The sequence below is a fragment of the Pseudochaenichthys georgianus genome, chromosome 7 (assembly GCF_902827115.2).
Source record: "Pseudochaenichthys georgianus chromosome 7, fPseGeo1.2, whole genome shotgun sequence".
NCBI classification, from domain to species: domain Eukaryota; kingdom Metazoa; phylum Chordata; class Actinopteri; order Perciformes; family Channichthyidae; genus Pseudochaenichthys; species Pseudochaenichthys georgianus.
The window spans coordinates 9,912,297-9,938,403 of NC_047509.1; the positions used below are offsets into that span (position 1 = coordinate 9,912,297).

At 40.5% G+C, this 26,107-nt stretch overlaps 1 protein-coding gene and 1 long non-coding RNA gene across 4 annotated transcripts in view; one reads left to right on the forward strand and one right to left on the reverse strand.

Moving 5' to 3' along the window:
- Positions 1 to 26,007, reverse strand: LOC117449861 (chemokine-like protein TAFA-1). 3 transcript variants are annotated; one of them, XM_034087760.1, is made up of 7 exons: positions 25,615 to 26,007; positions 24,371 to 24,512; positions 2,371 to 2,511; positions 1,232 to 1,356; positions 957 to 1,044; positions 639 to 813; positions 1 to 545 (listed from the first exon to the last, which is right to left on the reverse strand). In XM_034087760.1, the coding sequence occupies exons 2-5, from the start codon at positions 24,510 to 24,512 to the stop codon at positions 1,012 to 1,014; spliced, it is 441 nt and encodes a 146-aa protein (XP_033943651.1). In that variant the 5' UTR covers positions 25,615 to 26,007; the 3' UTR covers positions 1 to 545; positions 639 to 813; positions 957 to 1,011. The 3 variants fall into 3 exon arrangements, with proteins under 3 accessions (XP_033943651.1, XP_033943649.1, XP_033943650.1); XM_034087758.1 differs by having other exon boundaries at positions 1 to 813; XM_034087759.1 differs by having other exon boundaries at positions 1 to 813; positions 24,371 to 24,515.
- The window catches only part of LOC117449862 (uncharacterized), a 56,957-nt gene that overhangs the window by 28,628 nt on the left and 2,222 nt on the right, over positions 1 to 26,107 (forward strand). The window lies entirely within an intron of this gene.

The window sequence follows — 26,107 nt, forward strand, 5'->3', positions numbered from 1 at the left end:
ATTTACAATATCATCATTTGAATGATTTGACACAAATAAGGCATTTCAAGTATCGAAAACAACCTACTGGTATCACATTTTTGGTGAATCAATCATTTTGAGTGTACAGTAGCTGACATGTTACCAAGTTCGACTGGTACAGCCATTTTAAGAGGTGATTAAAGGCATACAAGAACCATACAAACAAAATGATAAACTGTACAGAATCAAGACACACAAGCTGTATTTGTAAAACGTCTTACTAACAATGCCTCTGTTTTATCTTAATATCACGTCCTTAAACTCATCACACTTTGGCGGTGTTTGGTTTTGTGGGTAACAAGAGGGAATATCAAGAATGCCTTCAGGTATTTCAGTGATCTTTTTCCATCATAAAGTTCATGTAGACAAGAAAAGGACAAAAATGTTATGTACAATATTTTCCCCCTTTACAATAAAAAAGAAAAACCTGAGGGCTGTTGACTACTGTTCTTGCTCGTCCCATGTCCTTTGATGTATTCCTCTCCGTGTTGGCGCTTCATAGTGATTATCTGTCTTACTGATATCTGAGGAGAGGCTCTTCTGATATTAATCCAAATGCACAAACATTCACGTTCCATCTCAAAGTTTGAAAGAAATGATGAAATTATATTCATTACAAGGTTATGATGAAGTTCCCCGTGGGCATCTTGGAGCGTCAGTATTTTCAGAAGCCTTGAGCAGGATGTGCTTTATGTATTCTACAGCTTTTTACACTTTAATCTGAGAAGTGTTCACATTTCATAATGCAACAATAAGTTCATTGTCTTTGTGATAATTGGTCCTGTGACAGTGCTGAAAAGAGAAAGAAAGGCATATTTAAGTTATGAATATATAACAGAAATGATTAAAATTGTGTCCCCTACAAAGCTTAGCAATATAGATATTTGAGAGAAATTAATTAGCTTACGAGGTCCCGGTATAAATAAGAGGCTGACCTGCTGATTAACTTTTCCACCAAAGGAGTTTCCCTCAAGTCCTTTCTGCAATCTGTTAATATGTTGATGTTGTGTATGGCTGAGTGTTCTGACAAGAGAAAAAGCAGGAGGAAATTAAGGGGTTAGAATGTGTTGTTAACAAGTCAATCGGCAGTGAAATTCGTTCCAGATACTGCTTTGTTTAGGCCACAGCGAGTGTCGAGCGCTGTGCATTTTTCTCGCCCACTCCTTTGCCATAACGTCTTATTTCCCGCGGTCAAGAGAGGTTATCTTACCCTTGTGGTTTTGATCTTGTTGCCGGCATAACACATCCAGCCTGAGTTGTCAGGCAGCGTCTTGCATTCCTCCCCCTCCAGGCAAGGCTCCATCTCACACCACCACTTCCCAATTACTATGGATGCTACAGGCAACAAAGACAAGAGAAATGGTGATGCAGGTGCCTTTCACCCAAACAGAGTGCAAAACCAGATAGCACAAACTGGCGCTTCTCAGATGAGATGTCATGTTAAATGCGTCAGTAAGTAGATTTTCTGTATATGTCACATATATGTGCTTTAGACAACTTGTAACAAAAGCAAAATTGGTGAGTATTACAATGTGTTTTCTCTATTCATTGCAGTTATAAATGAATGCGGTGGGTGGAACTAGGTTTTTTTTTTCATTGAGTGAGTGGAAAGGTAGGTGTGACTGTGACTTGTGACTTTAATGCACGCCACATTTCTGCCGTCAGGAGAGAAAATTGCCTTAAATACAGGGTAAGTAGACAGTTAATGGTTTGTAATGTGTGACAGAGGAAAGGAAACTGTCGGAGCCGACATCGAGCAGCCTCCTATTCCCCCGGTCCGCTCAGAGATTTCAGTAGTATTTGCAAAAGGATTTAAGATAAAAGCTGCAGGTGAGGTTTTCCTAAAGCCAATATGTGCTTTAGTTGTGTCAGACCCGAACACCAAATCCATTTCTTAAGGGATTGAGTCTGCGCTGCAGACATTTGTCAAAGCAGGAAAAAACATGAAATATCTACAAGGAACATATGTAATCAACAGCCGCTTTTCTTTGCACCTCTTTGCTGTATGTTATTCTTTATTTCTGTTCTCCTCCCTGAGGTGTTTGACTGCTGGAGTAAATCTTACCCCTGCAGATACCTTCTGCTGTCTATCAGCAGCAGAGTTTGATTGTGACATTATCCCAGGTAATGTTAATCTTATCTGGGACGAGGCTGACTTATGTTTTTTTATTCCAACAACTCTCTGTGTCTGTAGAAAACATAGCAGATTCGACTGTATAAAGCATTCCGTGTTTAGTTGAATCAATGATAACAATTGAATCGTGTTTTTCTTCTATGTGGCTTCCCATGCAAACTTTGGACAGCATTATAGTAAAACTAATATTGTTTTCTGTCTGCTAAAATACTCACCGTCGACACATGAAGGTTGGTTCCTCGTGGTTCCCGCCACCTTCCCCGGCAGACAGGAACACTTGACCGTCTGTGACCGCTCCTCAATACGATTCTTATTACAGCATCGGTGAGCAGCCACTACTTCACACGTGCCTCCCTCTGATGAGAAGAAAACAAAACGAAGAAAAAATGATATCAGTCAGATGTCTTGGGATGATCAAACAGGGCTCTCTGAAAACATCTAGACCCCTCAATGTGTAGACAATTGTGGCTAAACTACATTTACTCAAGTCCTGTAAGTACTTCAGTAGCCTACCACTTAAATATACTTGTGCATTGTCACGTTTATTGCAAAAGATTGAATTTATATGGAAATATTTTAGTTTTTATTCACTTAATGTCCGATTTATGTAATTGAATGCTGAATATTTATGAAGTTTGAGACAGATAGTTGGTCAACACGACACAATATCAACTATTTAATTCATTAGATGGGCATTTTTCAGTTTTTGTAAACTCATTAATTATAAAAAACTGGTATATTATTTGGGCCTACACATAATTGGTACATTGGTAAACTATGGTTACTCACAGAGACATTTTCCCTCCAAGAAAATCCAAAAATGAAATGTCTTTTGTCTTTCAGTTACTTTTGTAGGATTTTTATTTAAAGGTCCCATGTCATGGCCATTTCTACTGATCATAATTCCATTGTTGAGGTCTACTAGAATAGATTTATATTGTGCAATTTTCCAAACTCACATTGGTTTCTCAAACAGCATCTCTGTATAGTATGTGTATTCACTCTCTGTCCTAAACGGCTTGTTGGAGCTCCAGCCCCCCCACCCCCCTCCCTGTGAGCCCAGTGGCCGTCAGCGAGACACAGCGAAACCTAGCCCGAAACTGACACACACACACACACACACACACACACACACACACACACACACACACACACACACACACACACACACACACACACACACACACACACACACACACACACACACACACACACCCACCCGCAGCCTGGCTGGGAGTTTGTGTCTGTGCCCAGGCTGAGTTCCGCAGTGTCTCGCTGTCTCGTCGACCCCACACCAGTGAGCCAGCTCAGTGTCCCGCTCCTCGCAGCAGCGAGCCTCGCAACGTCCCGCCGAGTGTGTGTGTCAATCAATCAATGTTTATTTATATAGCCCAATATCACAAATGTTACATTTGAGGAGCCGTTACGTTACGTTACATAACTATACCCAAAAAGTAAACAATGGAAAAAGATAAATCCCCAACGAGGCGTTCTGGGGCAGCATAGACAGGTATTTTCTGTGTTAGAGTTGTACTCGCTACAGGGTGTACTTTGAGGGTTTGTGACTCTGCAGAACGTTTACATGCATAAAAAGCTACATAACACACAAGGGGACGGGTAATAACCGGAAAAGCATGATATGGGACCTTTAAACACGTTTAGTGTATCAATTTATATTTACATTGCAGTACAATTACTTTTATAAAAGCACAAGGTCAGAATACTTCTTCCTGTTTCTACTGATCAAATATCTGCTGATAGTTGTGATCACTTTTAAATCTTTTTTTAACTTCTTATTTTAAGGCACCATAATAGCATGTTTGTCCTTCTTTATCTACAGTGGGTATTATTCAGAAATGCTTTATTTGCAACTCGAGCAGCAAAAAAAAAACTGTATAGCTGTACACAAGTTTGCTGTAAACAATAATAATAGTTCTTTACACTCTGTGATCGAGTTAGACCCCTGCAGCTTGTTGAATGTTGATGAAGAGATGTGTGAGAGCAGGCAGAAAAAAAACCCACATCTATTATCAGGAAGAGACGCCTGCTTCAGGGTTATCATGAAAATGAACACTGGCTCCATCACGCAATTATCACCGAGCTACTGGCTCTGCCCTGAAGGCTAAGAGGACTGGACTGAACGGACTCAACCCACCTCCACCGCTGTCCCCCCCCCCCCCCTGCTGCGATCAGACTCTCCACATATGAGAGTTTTGCAGCAAAGGGCCATCCGACAATTACATACACCCGTCACAAGATCAAGGAGGTTGTAGAGAGAAAGAGCAGAGAGGGACGAGAAGTAGCCAGTATTTTGGCAGTCAAGAGATTTTCAAGTCATGTTTGACAATGAGCTGTGGGTTTGTGGAATGTTTCATGGCCGGATTTGCATATATCGCTTTACTTCATTTGAATATTTTTGGTTTGTGGGACCCTCCTGTTGTTGTGCAGTTTCTTTGAAGTAGAAATGCAGTTAGTCAGAACAACAAACATTGAATCACTGCGTAATTTAATCAATACAAAAGCCAAGTGGTGATTATTTAGTCTTTAGTTTACCATTCCCCTAATAAGGATTTCAAATTGGCATATACAATGAATAACGCACAATTACATAGTATTTCTTAGTATTACACTTTATAACTTATTCTATGAAGCATTCATAGCTGATATTATGGAGAACTGCACTCCATTGTAATCCTATGAAATTGTAATAAGTAATTGATGGTACTTGTTTCTATGGAGAGATGGGTGCAGATTGACTAAGTGGAAGCGCTGACCTTGATGTCATGTAACGCTCAAAATAATCGTTGAGTGCTGCGCTCATGATTCTTATTATTTCATCTTTGATCTCGTTTAGGCAAGGCAAATTTATTTATATAGCACTTTTCAACACAAGGCAATTCAAAGTGCTTTACAAAAAATGAAAGACATTCAGCATTAAAAAAGAAAAGCTAATAAAATAAACATTAAAAGAAAAAATACATGGATAAAGGTTACAGTGCAGTTTAAGATATGAATAGTTAAATTAAAAGCAGCGACAAAAAGAAAAGTCTTCAGCCTGGATTTAAAAGTAGTCAGAGTTGCAGCGGACCTGCAGGTTTCTGGGAGTTTGTTCCAGATATTTGGAGCATAATAACTGAACGCTGCTTTACCATGTTTAGTTCTGACTCTGGGGACAGAAAGCTGACCAGTCCCTGAAGACCTGAGAGATCTGGATGGTTCATAATTTAGCAGGAGGTCAGTAATGTATTTTGGGCCTAAACCATTCAGTGCTTTATAAACCAGCAGCAATATTTTGAAATCTATTCTTTGACACACAGGAAGCCAGTGTAAAGACTTCAGAACTGGAGTGATGTGATCCACTTTCTTCCCTGTGGGCCATCTAAGCTAATTTACAGATGGCCCTGAGCCCAATAGAGATTGCCCTGAAAAATGCATGCGGACGAAATGGCACGAAGGGTTTGGGGGGCCTCCGTCCCCCTAGAACATTTTGATTTTTGCAGGTCTTAGATGCTGTCTGGTGCATTCTCTAGACTGAATTATAAGATTAACCACCACAATATTATATTGTACAATTTCAATTTTATTCTTCATTTCACTTGTTTGTTTGTTCTTGTTTGTGTTTGCTCGCTTGCATGCCCTGCATAGCTATAAGAAATACTTAAGTTGTTGGTCAAAACACTTTCCATCTGATGAAGGCAAATGCCTTCCCAGATGGAAAAAAGTAGAAAACATTACATTCAGTTATAACTGCCAAAACAAACATTATTTACACTATTATGGCCCCTGTTAAAAATGTTTGTAATGTTAACTACTGTAAGTTGGTCGAACGAATGCCTCCTCATCCGGAAGCTGACCCGAGCAGCAGTCGAGAGGAGCCGAGCGCATCCGCGAAGCACACGTCAGAGTTCCCGTTAGCCGGCAAATCTAAATATCTTCGGTCAAAATAATTTCCCTTTAGAGCAATACCGCTTCAGTTGCGCCACTTATGTGACAGACAAGAAGAGTATGTGACAGACAAGAATAGTCAACTCTAATGTCTAACACGTAATGTGGAGAAAGAGATGTCCTGTGTGGGTTGATTGTGCGTTGATCTGTTGGTAATGCCTCGGGGTTCCGGTGGGCATGTAAACAAATGCATAATGCTGCGCTATACTTTGTGGCCTCATCCAGTTGCATAGCGACACTTATTGTGTAGTTGTCTTTTAATAAGCAGGTAGTCATATCATTAGCTAGAACTAGCTGGATCTGATCGATATGGACATAAACGCGAGTGAAGTCTAATCTGACGGGAGAGAGAGATCAGCTGCTGCTGACGAGTCGAGACTCGACACGCAGTTCTGCATAACCACATGCAGCGGTGAGCGGAACAAAACACACACTTCAGGTTAGAATATCACACGTAGCTATTTTAATTACCTCTCAAACTACCTAAACTAGTTATAGATATGTTTAGTTTTACTGTCGGGTCACTCATTACTGGATTCGCGAGCTGCATGATACTGGCATAATAGATTGCCCGATCGGGCAACCAGCAGGTGAGGCTTCATTGCCCGAGCTAAATACTAGATGGCCCCGGGCCATCGGGCAGTCCTTAATGTCGAGTGCAATCCAGTGAGCCAGTGAGCTGGTTATTTTCTCAGACGTGAACTTACTTATCCTGGCCCTGAAACCAGTCATCTGGTTGAGTGTGGGTTGGGTCAGGGTGTGGTTCCTTGCACTCGGAGTCGGGCTAACGTCCACGCTAGCTGCTACATGCTACATGCTTTGCATTTAGGTGATACTTTAGGCTTGATGTGCTGCGGTGATATGCAAATTATTTTTTGCATAATTTGCACACAACCGTGCTCTTGTCGACGCTTCCATCCGTCCGTTTTTTCAAACAAAATTTCCCATCCACGGGGCCGACCAAAGCGGTCTCATCAGCTTGTTCGTTCATGTTTGACTATTGTTCACCGTGGTTTGTTGTTGTTTGAAGTCCCATGCTGAAGTCATGAACGTTAGTTGGTGCTCCAGTATAATCGGTACGCCTGAAACTCATCCAGTGAGAAACGTTCCGCTGTGCAAAAATAAGTGCGATTAAAGTGCGATTAAAATGCGTTAATTTTTTTAACGCGTTAATGTTTGTGTAATTAATTAATCTTAATTAACGCGTTAAAGTCCCGGCCCTAGTATTTACCTATAGAAACAAAGTTGTTTCTGTCCTTTAAGTAGGATTCAAACCAATTTAGAACTGTTTCCGAAAGTCCCACACAGTTTTCCAGTCGGTCTAGTAATATGCTGTGGTCAACAGTGTCAAACGCAGCACTGAGATCTAATAATACTAACATTGAAGTTCTGCCACTGTCTGTGTTTAAGTGGATGTCATTAAAGACCTTTACAAGAGCAGTCTCAGTGCTGTGGTTTGGACGAAAGCCTGACTGGAACACATCGAAACAACTATTTAAATGCAAGAAATTACTCAACTGTTGAAAAACAACTTTTTCAATGATTTTACCGAGAAATGGCAGGTTTGATATGGGCCTGTAATTGTTCATTACTGAAGCATCTAGATTATTCTTTTTTTAAGAGCGGTTTAATGACTGCAGTTTTCAGGGCGTGTGAGTGAAGAGATTTGTTTACTATATGAAGTAGTTCTGAGGCCATGCAGGGCAAAACATCTTTGAAAAATCCTGTTGGAATAATATCAAGGCAGCAGGAGGAGGATTTCAGAAGTTGTATAATGTGATGGAATTGTGTCATGATGTCTGAATTGATGTTAAGTGGACACAGAGACAACACATTTGCTGTTCCTGATGCAGAGGCACTGACTGCTTGTCTGATTTTCTGAATTTTGTCAGTGAAGAAGGAGGCAAAATCATTGCACACCCTGGTGGATAGAAATTCAGAGGCTACTGACACTGGGGGGTTAGTTAGTCTGTCGACGGTAGCAAACAAGGCACGTGCGTTGTTTTTGTTTTTGGTAATCATGTCAGAGAAGAACGATTGTCGTGCGTTTTTCAATTCCAAATTATAAAGGCCAAGTCTCTCTTTATAAATGTCAAAGTGAACCTGGAGATTTGTTTTTCTCCACCTGCATTCAGCTTTTCGACTTTCTCTTTTTTCTGTTTTCACGGTCATGGCCTTTCTGCATGGAGATATTTTCTTGCCAGACACTTCCTTTACCTTAATTGGAGCAATGGCATCTATAACATTTTTAATTTTTGAATTAAAATGATCTACTAGCTCATTTACTGAGGTGTTAGCAGGGGCAAGTGTGGTAGAAAAATTCTGAGTAAACATTTCCCTAGTATTTTCAGTTAAATATCGCTTTGTGGTTACCTCTTTTTGAACATTCTTGTGAACAGAAATAGAGCTCTCAAAGAAAACACAGGAATGGTCAGAGTGCAACATCAGTCACCACAACCTTAGAGATATTCAGACCCTTTGAGATAATTAAGTCCAGAGTGTGCCCCTTATTGTGCGTGGGCTCCGTCACATGCTGAGTCAGTCCATAGCTATCAAGAACACAAAACAGTTATTTAGCCCCTCTGTCCTGGGGGTTGTCAACATGGATGTTGACAACCCAGCTGACCTTGACTAGCAGGGATTGTAACCTTAGAACAAAACATAGTAGCTGTTTTTACCACGAGGGCCGAGGCCCTGTGCCCAACCTCGCAGTGACCAAAGAGCTAACGCATATAATTTAAATGCAGCTTTTTAGTCCAAAACCCAAGGAGTACTATCATATATAATGACAAAGAAACTCGTTACTTTACTCGTTACTTTACTCGGTACTTTACTCGCAGGGCCGGCCCTCCCCTCCCTAGGGCAGATCACGCAGACTGCTAAAGTTTCAAATGTTCTCTTTAGTTCAGTTTCCATTGTCGCATAAGACTGATCCAGATAGCTCCTGAATGTTTTCCTATCTGATCATGGCTGTCTGTATTTTGCGCAGTAGGCCTATATCTCTGCTGACGATGTTGCGTCGGCATGTTCTCCTGCGTCTTGGCCATGTGTCGCACTGGAACACACCGCAAATACTTCAGCCGAGCACGTACGAACTGCGCATGCGTGAGTGGCAATAACTCTCCTTACCAGCAGGTGGCGGTAGTGTGTATTCGTCATTCAAAACTGGCAACAACCGGAAGACAGAGAAGAAGAACAGACTGTGATATACACAAACAACAAATAGCGTGTGCGGTAGCTTCACCTTAGCATGTGTTCTTTGCAGGTGTTTGTTTTGAGGTTTGACATGGTGTTTACAGCAGTGGATAACAGCTTCTGGCCTGCACACAGTTTGCACCTCACCGTCACATTCCTGTCTATTCTTCGGATGAACTCAAAGTAATGGGCAGACATCCACTCCTCGAAAGTTATCGCTGACTCAGCCATGTTTATGCAGCACTGCAAGTGGAGATGTGGACGCGCAAATCGTGCAGATTACGTACATATAAACCTGCAGCGGAAACCCCTCTTGTCTGTCAGTGTGATTATGACTGATTTTAGTAACGAAGTAACGCGTGTCGGGGCAATGTTAGTAACTGTAGTGTGATTACTGAATTATAAAAGCAGCGCGTTACACTACTCCGTTACCGGCAAAAGTAATATTATGACAAAGTAACGTGTTACACCCAACTCTGACCAAAACTATTCAGAACTATTTTCATGTCAATCAACTGACCAATAAATTGATTAAATATATATATTCAATGTTTATTTACTGCCTACAAATGCTGAATGGGATCTATAAATTAAGCATGTTCATGTCACGCATCCTGTTTTTATTTATTTGCCAAAATAACAGCTTGCCATTGTGGAGACTGTTTTGTTTCATGAAAACACAGTATTTGTTCAGCCCACAGTTTTGAACCAGCCAAACTAAGCCATAAAGTAGACAGAGGGTACAGGGAGCGAGAGTCGAGTGTCAGTTTCTGGTTATAATTGAACCATCATCTGAGCTCCTGTGGGGATTAACCAACAGGGCCCCACTTGACCTGCTTGATAGAAGTAAATCAGGGGCTTGTCTCGCACTTCTCTCATTCCTGCCACATCTCATTTTAGGAAAATCTTTTACGTCTGTAAAACGTTGACAGAAATCAGATTATAATAAACTTTATTGTAGTTCATGTAGAATTCAGTGTTACTTCAGAGTTGATAGCTTGTTGTACATCAGCTTGTAATGAGGTAATTGACAAGAATAAGAAACGGAACTAGTTTCAAGGTGTTCATAAGATAAGGCAGTTTTAAGAAGCGTAATTATTAGCCGAATTTCCACACAGCAGAAGGAAATAATTAAGAAAGCATGTCTTTTTGCGGTTCCTTGCCAGGTATGCCTTTATCATGACTTCTGGCTCTTTATTTCAGAAAACATCAACAGCCTGTGGTTTAAAAATGAAAAATATCCAGATCTTGTTCCTGGTCCTTGAGACTGTTGCCTGCTGTCTAATGCTCTCAACAAAAGGGCATGTCTGCGCAATGTTAATCGTGATGTACCAGTGGAAGCAGTGGGGCATCATTTGAAAACAACAGCCCACAGGGGTTTGTTCTTCTTAATGCATCTCCTTAATTACGTAAGACAGCCCTAGATTTCTCTTTGATCTATTAAAAACAAACTACGCAACTGAATTAACTTGCATTGCTTGTTACTAGCAAACAGGGCAAATACTCGAGATACTCTATATTTAGAAATCATCACCTCCGGAGAATACATTAAAATCAAATAAAAATGCAAATCAGTGTGGTGTTGCCAGCTGGCAGGTGTACTGGGTACCTTTTTTTAAACAAAAGCAATGCAACACGGATGAGCAGTCTTCGAGTTCACCCATGGTTTCAGCCCGCGAGTACAACACGCTTCATGCTCCGAGACCCCATCTTTGCATTATAAATATTTCAGAGGGCGATGGAGAATAACATGGGTGGAGATGAACGTGCTCATCAGGTAAAGGCTGAAGCCATGCAGGGGTATAATTGTTTTCTGTATTTCCATTATCAGTGACAAAGTCAGTCTCCCAAACGACAGATTCCGCTTGTGTGTGAGTGTGTGTGTGCTTGTGTTCTCTCTCTAGCAACATTTTGATTGACAGGGAACAAGGGTCCCACAGAAATTGTCATCCAGAGGGGCCAGAGGTCACACAGGAGCAGAGGGTTTCCACTGGAACTTCTCTGTTTTTGTTGCCATGCTCTATGCTCTTGCCTCTTTATTACTCTGAGGTGGAAAAAAAGAAGACCACCTGCGACCAACAGGGCACATCTAATTTTTAAAGGCAAAAAAAGTCATAACTGTGTGCTGCATGAGGCAGAAGCTGTCGTGATATCTGTGGATTTTTTCCAGGTGTTTATTTCATATGATGATTTAGTTTCTGTGCTGACATCTTTTTGTTTTATTTGTTCTGGCTGTAAGAAAAATCCTCCTCCACAAATGTTAGTTTTGCAGCTCTGGGTCATACATGTTTCTGTTCTTGGCCTCTTCTCCACTCATTTTGACTCAGATTAGACTTGACTTGTTCTTTGACCATGTGGGTTTTTTCATGAATTGTAAGATTGAATGAATTGCCTAGAGATGTCATGTCCCATTTTTATGAATTCATATGAATAGTGTCATCTTAATATTTTTGATAAATTGAATTGCATTTGAATTGTAAAGTGCTTGGCTCCAATTGCATGTTCCTTCAAGAAATACTGGAAGACATGAACAAATTACACGGTTTTGTTCATTTGTTTTCTGCGATATTTAAATTCCCATGGTAGTGGAAAGGAATACATGATTGTGACTTTTCTAATTTGGTTCAATCTAAAAAGAAACACTGGATCTTACATTTCCCATTATGAAATGAATTCAAGACTTTCATAAGATTCACCACTTCCCCCTAAATGCCCGGTTCTTCCACTGTCTCCACAGACATACACTTTATAAGAGGCAAAGCATTGAAGAGAATAGAAAAGCGGACCCAGACTGACTGAGAGTCTGACAGCTTGCCATTGCGTCAGGTGATGAGAAAATTATTGACTTCAATGCAAGTCATTCATTCTTGACCATGGAGACTATGACCTCAGGGTTTCTTTGTGATATTTCTAGTTTAACTCAAAAGAACTTTGTCATCTCAATTCATATCATCATGAATAACAGTTATTCTATAGGCGTATAATACATACAATAATGCAGTTATAATGTTAAGTAGTTGAAGAACAATCCCACCAAAAGCTACATGTTGTCAGTTGATGCACAGTACATACACTTTTTAATTGAATTTTTCCATATCATGACACCTTATGCTTCTGCTCCACTACATTTCAGTAGGAAATAAACGTTTTATTTGGCTAGATTTATTTTACATGTTGTATTTCTTTTTTTCTCAGGCATACATTTTCTTCTTATCAAGTTGTGCTGTACCCCTTTCATTTTACTTGAAGTGCAAATCAATTCATTTCAATTACTTTTTTCATTTTCTAAAACTCTAATTAAATGATGTGCTTTGAACGCTTTTATTTTAAGATACATTTTGTACTGTAAAAAACACATTTATTCACAGCCATAGTTCTTATAAGGGATGGGTGGCGCAGTGGTCTGTGCATCTGAACATTAGATCAAGGGGGGGTGCTGGGGAACTCCAGTTCGAAACCCGCTCCTGCCGCCACTGCGTCAGGCCGTTGTGTCCTTGGGCAAGACACTTCACCCGGATTTGCTCCTGTGGGTATCGTCCACAGTAGATGTATGATACTAATGTGTACTTGTAAAAGCGCCTAGTTGTCTATTTTAGGACTGCTCTGATTGGTTAGCTGGCACACTCTGTCGCTATTGGTCAACCACTTAGGCTCGTGGTCGGGACATCTCTATCACATACAATGTGTTGGAGCACTAGCCAAAAGAATTGTGAGTGTTACATGATGTCACTGTTATGGAAGTAAACAAAGGAGTCACTTGGAGGCGTTTCAGGCAGGGCGGGGTGTGTGGGAGAGAAACGTTTGGATTTTAGCCTTAGCAGACCATTTACATGCACAAAAACTTATCAAACCCCAGAAAGCATTACAAGTTCCCTGTAAGGCAACATAAATAATAATGTAATTACAGTTTTACTTAATTAATTACATTCCAATGCAGTCCTTGTTAATTGTAAGAATACTATTTACAAAGGTGTAATAGCACTTGCAATTGTGTACCCGACCTGAAAGGACTTTAAGGACTTCTCGCTTTTACCCCTCATTTATTTATTTTAACATCCAAGTCCAGACCCCCTCAGCTCACAAATATCATGTGCTATGATAGAAACTTCCGAACTCCAGCTACTAAACAGACCCAGTGGTGAGATTGATTTCATGACTACATCCCGTCTGTTTTTAACTTTTAGGAAATAATTTGAATTGTAAATGTAGTCTTAGAGGAAGCAGTCAGCTTTAAGTTAAAGAAACTCCACAAATAAACCTTGGGTTGAGTTTGTTTTTCTAAAATGCTCTCCCCAAGGTCAAGAATGAATAAATTACCTCAATAGCAGGCCTGTCTAATGATGTTCTCATCATCTGATGCTATATCAGGCTGTCTGACTCTCATGTCTTACTGTAACAACTCTGGAGCTTAGAAAACATACTTAAAGACTGTGGACACTCAATATCCTATAGGAACACGGGTGCACCTATTTTCAAAATATGTACATTGCTTTCCAACAAATATGGAAAAGTTGCATTTCTCCTCATCTTGTACCCATTTTCCTGTCTGTCTGGGCCTTCTATTTCATTCTTTTGATGCCCATCATCATTAAATGACCTGTCTGTCTGCAAATAAAGATGTAACACTGTGATGACAGTTGCTGTTCTAACGGTGCGAATAAACTAGCTTTTGTAAAACCTTTACAAACCCTGTGGCACACGACACAAGTTTTCACAGAGGGATCGGCTTTGTTCAAGTCTCTCCCATGGAAATGTGTCGGAGCACTTAACTGTAATGCTATTATCTATACAAATGACAACACCTGGCATCAGTATTCCCTCAGCTGCTGGGTGGAGACCCCAAAAGCCGTTGAGTCGACCGTCTCTGGCACAATGACTCACGCTGGAAGCCAACAACGCTGAATCAAAATCGGATGAGTTATGGACAGCAAGCCCGAATGAAGGGAAATGCTGTCAAACCATGCATGACATGAACGCGTAGCGCCAATTCAGAATGGCAGTGAATCTGCGGTTCTGCCTGCCTAATGAATGTGAGCAGGGTTCACGTGGGACCAGTAAATGACTCTCCAAACGTGATGTAACAGCCATTGCACAGAGGAAAATGGTCAGTCCATCTCAATAGAAATGTCAGCATGCAATAAGTATGCAATGACTCGCTGTCTGCTATAATGAGCCCAGATTGTGTGGTTGTCTCCGGAGACTCTGATAGCAAGTTTACCGTCTGAAAAGGCAACTCTCTTCTGCCATCTGTCCCAGGCGTGCAACACGGTGTGTGAATGAAACATACTATTGGTGCAATTTATAGAGGGATTCTGAGCGTCCATCATTTGGGTAGCAACTAAAAATTCAAGTGAAATATGTGCTTTATTAAATGTAGCAAATGACAAAAAGGATAGCAGCGAGAGTAGTCAGTCACTGTTGCGCTCGATAGACAAACCCGATGGAAAGCTTAAGGGACTCAATTTAGAAGGTAACCTGCCTCTCTGGAGCTTTGGATCTCAATGATTGGCAGCCACTGGCACTATTTGCACATCCTGCACACAAACAATGAAGTCCCACGTGACGATACAACAGATGAACTGTGTGACATTTGAATACTGGTGGTCTTTATAACCTGCGGTAAATTATTTTGTATCTAAAAAGTCATTTAAAAGCAACAGCAGGCTCTAATTTTCAAACCACAGCAGTACGTGTTTTAAAGCAGCATGCCTGTCACCTTTTTTAATGGAAAATGCATCCAAGGTGACCCATAATAGGCTCCACTTTTTCTGTGCATGCTGTCTGCAGACATCCAAGCCAGCAGGCTACAGCAGTTGTGTCGCTGACGGGAAAACGGAGAGCCAGATTAGAGGATGTCAAATTAATGCAGTTGGGAGACAGTGAGAGATACAACACATGTGACTGCATGGTGTCAAATTGAATGACTTTTTTCTCTACTTTCTGTGAAAACATCTGAATGCCCCGTAGTACTGTTGTTATTCCACAAATACATGCTGCGGTGAAAGTGAGTGACATATTGCTCGATAAACTGCGAGGCAAATTAGTTTTTGCGCTGACAAAAATACAGAGGACTTGTGTGTTATTGTAAGTGATTGCAAAACGTTTGAGCAAACTTGAAATGTTTAGAGAATTAACAGCTCTCGGGAAATAGCTAAGGTGTCAACACGTGAGGATGTTTAGACTTTAGAAACTAGATGTCTTGCTTTAGTGCATGTTCTTTGACTTTCTTGTGCACATGTATTTGTTGGAGCAAGAGTATGTGCTTGCTGGAGAGAAAAATCTGAACAATTTTACAAAGCATAGAAAAGTACCAATTGCTACTCTAGAAAAAAAATCACTGTCCATGACAAATAAAAGAGAATATCTTGAAATATGGCTGGCGGTTTTGACAGCATGTCACACAAGGAGGCTGCACGATTGGTCCTGTGCAGTGGGCCAAAGATGGGTGATACGTTATTGAAATGCAAAATGACTACTCGCAGAGCTTGTGTTGTTTTAAGATGCATGAGAACGGCATGGAACAGAGGAAGCAGAGAGGATTGAGGATTTGTTTTTGCATATGCATGTATGCCTCAAAGGCTGCCGTGTGTCTGTTTCCACACACAACTCAGGCCCAGAACACTGAACATCTGATAAAAGGCATTAAAGGCTTTTCTGACTCAAAACAAGGGTCTGCCGCACTCGTACAACTTCCATGGTTATTTGGTTTTTATGTTGGAGATCTGTGAGCATGACAATGGTGTACTGTACAACAGCACTCACACGGCAGCTTTCATGTCCATTGAACACATACAAAAGGCACATTTGATCCTCTTCTAGCACATATTCTGAGTTTTGGGGAAATAACAATGTAAGACATTTCTTCTGTCAGTGTGATGTCATTCATTTTTAAATGTCAAGCTGTGCCTTTTTTCTCTGACTGGAAAATGTCCAGAACTGGTATTTAATACTTTTAGATCGCCTGTGCTGATGAAAGAGTTACATTCAGAAAGAAGAATGGAAACGAAGATGGAGTCGGAGTTAGAGAGCCTTTAGAGAACAGCTGCTAGCCTCTGATGGGACGGCCTTCTCACTGCCTGCCAGACAATCTGCACAGGGGGCACACGTGCTTTCAACATGTAAACCGTGTCATAATGCATAATACAAAGGCTAAACGACCTTCCATGCTGTATGATGTTCTCCAAAGGGTTGATGCTGGTGACAATGGTGAACACCTGCAAACTGATAAAGGGAAGGCTGGGTGTTTAACTTATTCAGTGTGATGCAACTGAGCAGAGAGTGTCAACATGTAATCCCATCTTCCTGCTGTTAAGGCAGGTATAGAACATGTGTCACTTTAAAACGTTTTAAAATGTACAGATGTATGTGATGTGTGGCAATATGGTATCTGACTGTAATGGGAACTTATCCTATTGTATTTATTTGATATCATTTAGTAATTTGATCTTCATATTTAGATGAAATATATGTTCCCATATTTGACCCCCATTACTCCAATCTCTCCGGGAAAGGTACTGCGATCCTTATTGTAAATACGCCACAAGACATATGGCACACAAAGGAGATGTTAGTGCAGTGGAAAATCCTGCAACAGAGCCTGATAAACCCAACAAATTAATTACTTTTCTGATTTCTACCCTCCCCCCTGGAACCAATTAGTAAGTTGAGATGCTTCTTTTCAGTTTAATGAGGTCTAAGTAGTGATAATGAATCTCATTTTCCTGCCAAGCATTTCAAATGGGCTAGACCAGAAAGGCATATGACATATGAAATTATATCTCAAGTAATTCCCATTCTGCAAGAAGTATTTATTTAATTGAGAGAAATAAGGAATAAGGAAAATGGGTCACATTTTTACCGATGCAGAAAATGAATGAATAGAAGTGCTTTTTCTTCACGCTGTTGGGTATTGATCACGTGACATTTCTCAGAATTGACAGACCTAGTTTTAGATCGATTAAAAAAAAAAAGGAATATATATATATATATATCTCACAACTAGGTTACCATATCTTCAAACTTGTATTTAAATCTGGTTATAAATGGCCAACAGGGAAGTGACAGAAACCCAGTTTGTGTTCTAAAGAGCTGCCACACCTTAAATATCCTCCACAAAGGGAAAAGGATAAGGCTAAAAATGAGGTCAACTTGTTGCATATTTACAGGAACAAGCCTCAGAGTACATTAGACATGAACTGTCTGATACAATATTTACAGTGGGGACACAACGCTATCATTAGTTTAACAGTAGTTTTTGTTTCATGGCGGGAAATGTTGAATTAAAGAGGAGCCGTGCTCACACATGAACCCGCAGAGGCTTGTGCAATTACTGTGAAGTGTGGTGACGGTGGGATCCTCTCCATTGTCAGAGCTCGTTTGGAGATAGAAGAGGTTGGATGGTTTTTTCACTGTTATTAATCGAGAGAAATTTGAAGTGTTCTCATTGTGTAGGGAACACAACTCACTGTAGTCTGTTATCCGGTAATTCGGTGGGTTTATCGCTGTGACTCCACATAGGGCAAATATACACAGTCCACGTATGTATGGTGCTATGTAGTGCTTCAGATTAGTGGTTTTCACCCTCTTGTCATTGAATGCGCTCAAATAGTCTTCTTTTGCTGAGGAAGGTTCCTATGTGAAATGACCCGGGAGGATCCGAGTGGCAGCCATGATAAGAGCTGCTCGAATTCTCCTCGGTGCTTCAATGCTTCGTGTCTTATCTCCTCTACCATGAGGTACACTTGTCCATCCTTTACGAAAGGAGAGGAGAGATTGCCATCCCACAATTCCCTGAAATAACATTATGTAAACATCAATAACATATGCAGTCGCATAATTACCTAGCCAAATGCAGTCGGATTCTCTTGGAAGAATTGTTGTTTAATCCATAAAAAGATTCTCCTTCACATCTTTCCTTGACCTCACAGCATTTTGCATCGAGTTCAAGGAAAAGTGATTTGGAAAATAAATAACAAGGCGTTTATCTTTCAATATTTGATTGGTTTCCTGCAGTAACAATGACTTATAGCGTCTGCACAGAATATCTTATTTGTTCAACCGTTTTGAAAAAAATACTACAGGAATTCCTTGCAGTGTTCTTGTGAGTTTAAAGCCTCACACATGATTGCATTCATTGTGAATGACTATGGATACAAAAAGATTGCTTTATGAAAATTACGTGCCATCTGTGACGGCACCTTTCACGATGTATTAATGCTTAAACAAAGTTGTAATACTGTGGATATTAGGTTGAACAAAACAGACCTACTGGGCTCAGGACCCTTAGACCAGTATTGGAAGGTTTTACATTTCTTTACACAAGGGACCCCAAAAAAGCAGAAAAAGACCAAATTGAGGCGCACAGAGACCCCAAAGCAAACAAAGAGTACGGCATGATGCTGTTCACGTCAAAGACACCTCGTTTGACATGAGTGTATCAGACCCATTGTTTTATAATCTGTCTCAAACCAAAGTTCATATGCTTCTGTCTCCAGTCTCTTACTTGAGATTTCCAGAAATTATAAAAATAAACAACATGAACAATTTGGAAAAAAGCAGCTTTTGTCAATTTTACATCACAAAGGGTTTTTTGTTTTAATTTCATTTTTTACAATGAATAGACAATGTATATATTAATAATGTATAGTTCATTATCACCCAGATTCATGGCTTTAAATGTGGGTCTACATATTTGTTTACTTATTTTACTAATCCCCCCACTTATTTAGATCTATGCCCTCATTCATGGTTTCCCAACCCGCCCCTGGTCTAATGCAGAGAAACAATTCACATTAATAAATGTTTTACACTAATTACCCTAACATCATCATTACACTTTTATCAACATGAAACATTTATGTAATACATAAACTGTGTTAAGAAGCCTCATTTATTTTCAGCTACAGATAGTTCTTAATGTTCTGCAGGCTCAATAGCTTTCCAAAATATTGTTTATTATGAGCAAAAGCTATTATTTATCCTGCAGTTTGCACACAACAAAAATAATAGTACGTGTGCTGAGCTTTTTTAGGACTATTTTGGGATTAAAGCAAGCTGAATGCTTTTATCAGGTCTCAGGGTTTTCAGAGTCAACTATCCTTCAGCTATTTCAGCTGTCACCGCTACATATTTAGAAAACTAACACTAAACAAAACAAGGGGAATTAAAATCTCGCTAATGACCCCAAAAGGATACTCTGCTTCTTCCACCCGGAACAAAGTGGTTTGAAATGATTAACTAATCATGTCATACTGAGGGAAAATGTGTTCAGCTGTTACTAAAAAGCAAACATATCTTAGCTGCAGGCTCAGCTTTATGTGCAGTCATGATCATTTGTTTTGGCCAGGGGGTGCAAGTCATGGTAGCAGTGCGCTAACATAAATGAAAGTTTTAACATAAATGTGGGTTGTAACATTATATTTCCCATCAGCTTTTGTGAAATAACATTTGGTTTAGGAAGTAGCTCACTCTATCATGTTATGCAAATAATTACAGCTTTAGTAGTGGAGAGTAACAAATATAGAAATAGCACTAATAAAGATGAGTGGAGATTTCTTGCTGAAAGCCTCTAAAGATATGTATTGAAAAATGGTATACATTATGAGATTTACGACAGGGGAATAGGGTAAAGAATGTTTTTAGTTTTTACTATTATTAATCGTAGTTTAGTTTACAAGAAATCCCAGAAATAATTTGTAGCTTAATTGGTGTTAAAGTGGCCCTATTATGCTCATTTCAGGTTCATATTTGTTGCATGTGTCTTTAATGTTCAAAAAGGTCTTCATTTTTCTCATACTGCCTGTGATGCAGCCCCTCGTTTCACACTCTGCTCTGATTGGTTAGCTGCTTAGAGATGTCCCGACCCCTTAGCAAATCACGTATGTGTTGGAGCACTAGCCAATAGAAGCACACATACAATGATGTCCTAATGTTACAGATCTAAACAAAGGAGTTAATTCAAGGTGTTTTGAAGGCAACAGGGAGAGTGTGTGGATCCACATGCACACACACCTATAACACACAACAGGAAACAAAAAACCCCAACAAGCGTAAAAGCCCCATACAAAGGGAAATACTACAGTGGAATGTATGCAGATTTTAATAATAGATATCACAAGTCGATTGCTAACATTGGGACAATTATTTTTTATTATAAGTGTTATGTTTGAAAATGAAATAAGTGATTATCTAATGCTAGCTTTTAGTAGAATTAAGGAAATCTACAGACACAAAGAGACAAAGTGAGCAATAAACACATCTTTCCAAAGGTCTGACCAAACTCTCAACATTTACCAGTGAATAAAAAAGTGACACTCCACTCACTGTATTTGGATTTGGAAAGAATCCAACGCATGTATAATGGGTATTTTATATAATTGTTCCCCCTGTGATTGTCAGTCTGTGATACAAGGTGTGAACTCTGTCTGCGGTTAACACCCATTTTATTAATGCTGGGGGATTCTGGATAAGACAAGAAACAGCTGGTAGTCTTAAAACAGAAGCTGGCTGATTAATTGAGCTGTGGGCCACAGAATTTCATTTCGCATTTAAGCGTTGTAACCACAAGCCATAGCCCCTGCACAGAATTGGCTGAAAGACTTCAATTAAACAAGCTGTTTAAACAAATATCCACAAGCTTGGAGGAGCTCTCTCTTATGAATAATTCATAGCCTAGAAGAGGAAATAAATTGGAAATACTGAAATATGTAAAACCTATTTGTATCTGTGAGCATACAGCAATAATTAGGGCACTGATTGTCCTCAGATTCATTTACTTAAGAATGTATTTTTCTTTCAGGGCTAACCAAGGAAATTACGAGAATAGTTTATTTCTGGTAAAATATACGATGCGCTGGCAAAGTAAATAAGCTGTGCTCCCTTTACTTCGGAGACTACAAAGCAAAGGATATTCACTTTTAAGAATATGGAGGAAGTTTCGAGTATTTATTGGGGTTTTGACGTCACAGTGGCATGTTTAACAACATCAGGACAATGTGAATGTTGAGCTCCAGATGTGGAGAGGCCTCGGGCGAAGGCTGCACGCCACTTCCCATTGGCACTGCAGCAGAGCAGCAATGACACTAGTGTGAGCATGGTTGAGAGGAGGGCTAGGGGAGGGGAGGAGGAAGATGATGTATGTCACAATAATGTGCCTCCAGGATGCATTATATAAGGCTATTATATTGTCAGTGTCTAAAACAGTGCATAGAGGATACAACCTTTTGTTTGTGACAGCTGAAAATCCATTTTTCATGTTTGTTTCATTGTGAGCTTTACCAGCGAGTGGTTTCTTTTGTTGCAGCGCACTGAAGGAAAAAAAAGCCCTGATCCTCTACTCCTCATTAAAGCTCCTGAAAGGGAGACATCAGGGATTTAAATGGTATTTTCGCTCTGGAAAGAAATAGGAGCACCCCCTATTCTAGAAGAAAAGTGATATTAAAGTTGCCTGATGTTAAAATTACACCCATGTTGAAAAAGGTACATTTTTAAGAGTGGCTGACAAGGGGCTTAGAAGGGGCTATAGCTGCTATAGAGGACTATCACAGAAGATAACCGTGTGAGGCGAGAGGAATACAGTGAAATGGATATCACACAGAGTTAAGTATTTATGACTTAAGTCTGAATAAATTATAATATACAGTGGATACTTACAAGTGAGTTACTTCCGCTTCTGCTGCTCTTCATGTTATATCATGCTGGTTCACTCGCAGCTACACTTTTACAGCAACCGCTAAGTAAGAGAATCGATGACCTCTCTGTTATGAACAGGTTGACCTCGCAAAGCCGACTGTTGGTGGGAGTGAGTCCACGAGGGAGCAAGGCCACCTCAGGCAGTCTCAATGTACTTTTTTCAGTATTCTGTGTTATCACCTGCGCATGAAGCAGCGCATCACGAATGGCACCATTTCTTCCGTAGGATAGAAAAGACTGCTGCTCAACACATTCAGCTCACCTTTGTTCTCTCTGCAGCGAGCATGTGTTTTAATTATTTGCTACATTTCATAAAACTGAGATGGTACTCCAGTAAAAAAGTGTGATTCGTCTCTGCTGCAAAGTATGTTTTCATGTTTTCAATAGTTGGATTAATGGATGCAGTTAGTAGGTTTTATTGTCTAAAACATTGATGTGCTAAACAATGAGAGAATCCTCTTCCTGTGATTTCCCCCGGACGCGTTCAGGGGTCGAGAAACGCATGACCCCAAAAGGAACATCTCCGCCCGGGACTTTACGGATGCATGACAAACAAAATCTGTTTTTCTGTTCTGTCTTTGCACCAAATAAATGCAGCACCTTATGAATCATACCGCAGAGAGCTAAACACAGCCTGTACCAGCGAGGCAGAGAACAGCCATAAGTGTATCTGAGAGAGTGGCAGGCAGCAATCTGTAAGTAGAGCTGTAGGCTGGAAAGCACGCTGCCTTATCCGAATCACTGAGCACACACAAGCATCTACTCAAGGGTCATTCAGCTAATGGACTTATGGACACGCATTCTTTGCAAAGCGGCTGTCAATATCTCAGTCCGCGAGTGGAACCGTGGCCTAAATGCTGTCAAAAGAAATAATCTCTGAGGATTCGTTGGCAGTGAGCAACACAATGCTGCTGATAAATCTGTAATATTCCTGTCTTGTATGCCTTTTCACACTACAGGTGTTTCCATTTCCAACTAATAATTTATCCTGAGGTTGTGTTTGTTGACAGAGTCTGAACGTCAGGTCGCAATGTAGCTGTTCCCAAAGACACTCCAGGTGATTGAATTGGTTTTCTAAAAAACATCCTCCAATAGATCTAGATTTCTATTGGCAAGGACACAAGTGATCCGTCGGCCTCTGTAATCTCGATTTCCGCCAGTAATACCAGTCACCGTGAACTTGTGGCATTTCGCTGCCTTTAATGATTGGCCCAATGGTCTGCAACCAATGGCCTTCTTGCCACCAATTCATGACCCGTCAACCCCAATCCTGCCACCAATCCAACAGGCACACAACACACAGCAGAGAACAAATGTCCCGGTGTCAGAATCAATCCACACAGGCTTCCCATCCTCCTCTCATAAAACTGGCATCTCATTTATCCAGGAGTGAGGAGTAGCCATACTATGGTACATCGAATGACAGGGTATTTACACTTTTAGTGGCGGAGGCTCCTGAAGGATACAAATCGTCCACTTTGAACACTTTGTTTCCGAGGAACCTGAATGCACATTTGAAATATGAATTCCATTTCTGTTTTGGTGATATAAGAACACTTTCTAGAAGATGTGTTAATTGTGAGTGTATTCGAGTACTTTTTCCTACTCAATACATGTGTGCAGACTTGAGTAATTGAATGAAGGTATGGAACGGGAACTTCTGACTCACTATATTGAGAGTATTGAGAAGACCCCGTGCTGATATGCTGGAGGTGCACCGGCGCATAGAGGAAATAACAGACACCAAGGACCTGCACGCTCATGCAGCTCCTTCTCCCTTTGAAGTTCTGACAGCTTTCGGCTTCCTCTCCTCGGTTGAATCCTGAGATCATAATTATTTACCATAACCACGGCACACATCCGTCTGATGAAAACAAAAGTTCGACCGCAATCATTCGGTCATATTCTATTCAGAGCAATTTCACAGGGACAGCAATCGCACAGATCAAATTGAGAAGGGGCAGTGAAGCATGAATATCAACGGTAATGGCCCAAGAAGGAAAGCACAAAGGCAATGATTGTCTATCTTTGTGATCTTCAGAACAGAAATCATGCTATCAGGGCCACATCTTAATGAAAAGCAGCCGGTGTATAATGTGTTTGTTAAATAATTGGTTGTCTAAGCTTAACAGCTAATATATCAAAGTGAAAGTAACAAATAAAAACCCACAGCGAAATAAAGTCTTGTTATTTTCTCCGAGCTTTTGACAATCTAATTAAACACATGAGCAACCACACCCAGGATGCTACAGCACCAACAGTACTCAAGGGGCGATGGCAGACACTAAGATGACACAAAATAAACATTTGCTTCTCATTTTGATGCTGTTTAAGACACTTGTAGTACCTCCAGTAGAGAAGGGGGGGAAGCAGCAGAGGACTCACCGATGATGTGAATGGTGGTTCGACCAGGCCGCGTCCCATGGTGCGTTTGGATGGTGTCGTAGAAAGTGGCCTGACACAGCTGAATGGCAGCCACACTGACCCAGAGGCACAGGCACATCAGCCAGGACATGACGGGACACATCTGCTAAGGACCGAGTCAAACAGAATACATCACGTTCTCATCATATGACCTTAAACCCCCCCCCCCCCTCCCTAAACATGCTCACACACACTTTTGCAGTCGCTAATAAAATAAATGAATACATTTCGTGATTTCGCACAGTTAATTTCTGTCTATAATTGGTCTTTTAGTCATCGGAATGTATCATTTGCATGGTTATATAAGTATGACTTCTTCACTGTTTCTTCTTCCTATGTTTGCCCTGTCTTGTCCCGGAGCCACAACGCTGCAAATGTGGAGTGATCCTTGGGGAGGTTTTTCCCCATGCGGCAGAGATTTCCCCTGACAGGCTGACTCCCTTCAACTCCTGAGCTGTGCTCCTGCCTCAAAACCTAAATCAAACTTAAAGAAAGATAAGATTTTGCGAGCAGCTGGCTGCCGAGGCTTTTCTGTAACTGTCAGAATAATGTGACAGTGACACAGCGGTAATGGGAATCAAAAGCCTTGTAATGTTTTCACCATGCCGTTTAGAAAGAAACCGAACAGTGAGGGATGCTTGTGGTCGAAGGGTGGCTGTGATGGAAGTCCATGAAGGAGAAGTGTTTCAGCCCTGAAATCATTCTCCATTTCTTCACAGCAGCAAAACAATTTACCATCATTTTAAAAGCTGTACTTCCTATATAACATGTATTTCTTCAGGATATGATTTAAAAATCATGTTGAATTTTTCCAGGTGCATAAAAACTTGGAAAAATAACGTACAGCCTCGACTGCTAGGGTGATAAAAGTAGTGCGTTCTCCAGATTAAACTCCTGATGGCAGAATACTTTTGAAGCCCTTTTACATCTCCAATGTACTTTTCAAGTAACACTAAAAAAGAATCAGAAAAAGCTAAATGATCAAACACCTTAAATGAAATTGCAAGACTTTTTAAAATCCGAGTTATTCTAATGTAATATCAACAATTGGCTAGAGAAAATATTGTGCATATTTCAGATTTAAATTGAAACTGATTTATATACAGAATGTATGATTTGCCAGTTTCCTGCAAAAGAGGTACATCTCTTGACAATGACATGATTCCTTTTTTTGCCCCGAGTGTAAAAAAAGAAGAAAATCTTACCTGAGCAACCCAACAGAGAGAGTATAAAGATCTCAACAGAATGACATAAATCCATCCATAACGCTGCTCATGATGATACCATCCAATAACTCTGAATTAAGCTCGAGGAGGGAACTCCAGTGACTCTGCCTCCCTGCTCCTCACTTTGATAGCAACAGTCCAGTGATTCAGAAATGACCGTCAAGCCGGAGTCAGAATATAGATTTACAGCTCTTTCAATTCCACCTTTGAAATATCACTGCTTCCCCTTGAGGATCTGCTCCCACTGACACTGAATGCATTTGCCCCTTCGCATTTATAGGCACATGCAGAGTGCTCCTTAATTAACTGTAGTGGAATCTCTTCTTTCACCGTCTGCATCCTTCCAGTGAGAGGCAGCCTCTGAGCAGCGGCTCTCGCTGAGTCCCCCCTCAGCGAGCACTAAGAAACAAATGTTCCCGTGCAGCCTGGCTGTGTGTATAGACTGTATCACATGTCTTAAAGCCAGACTGCC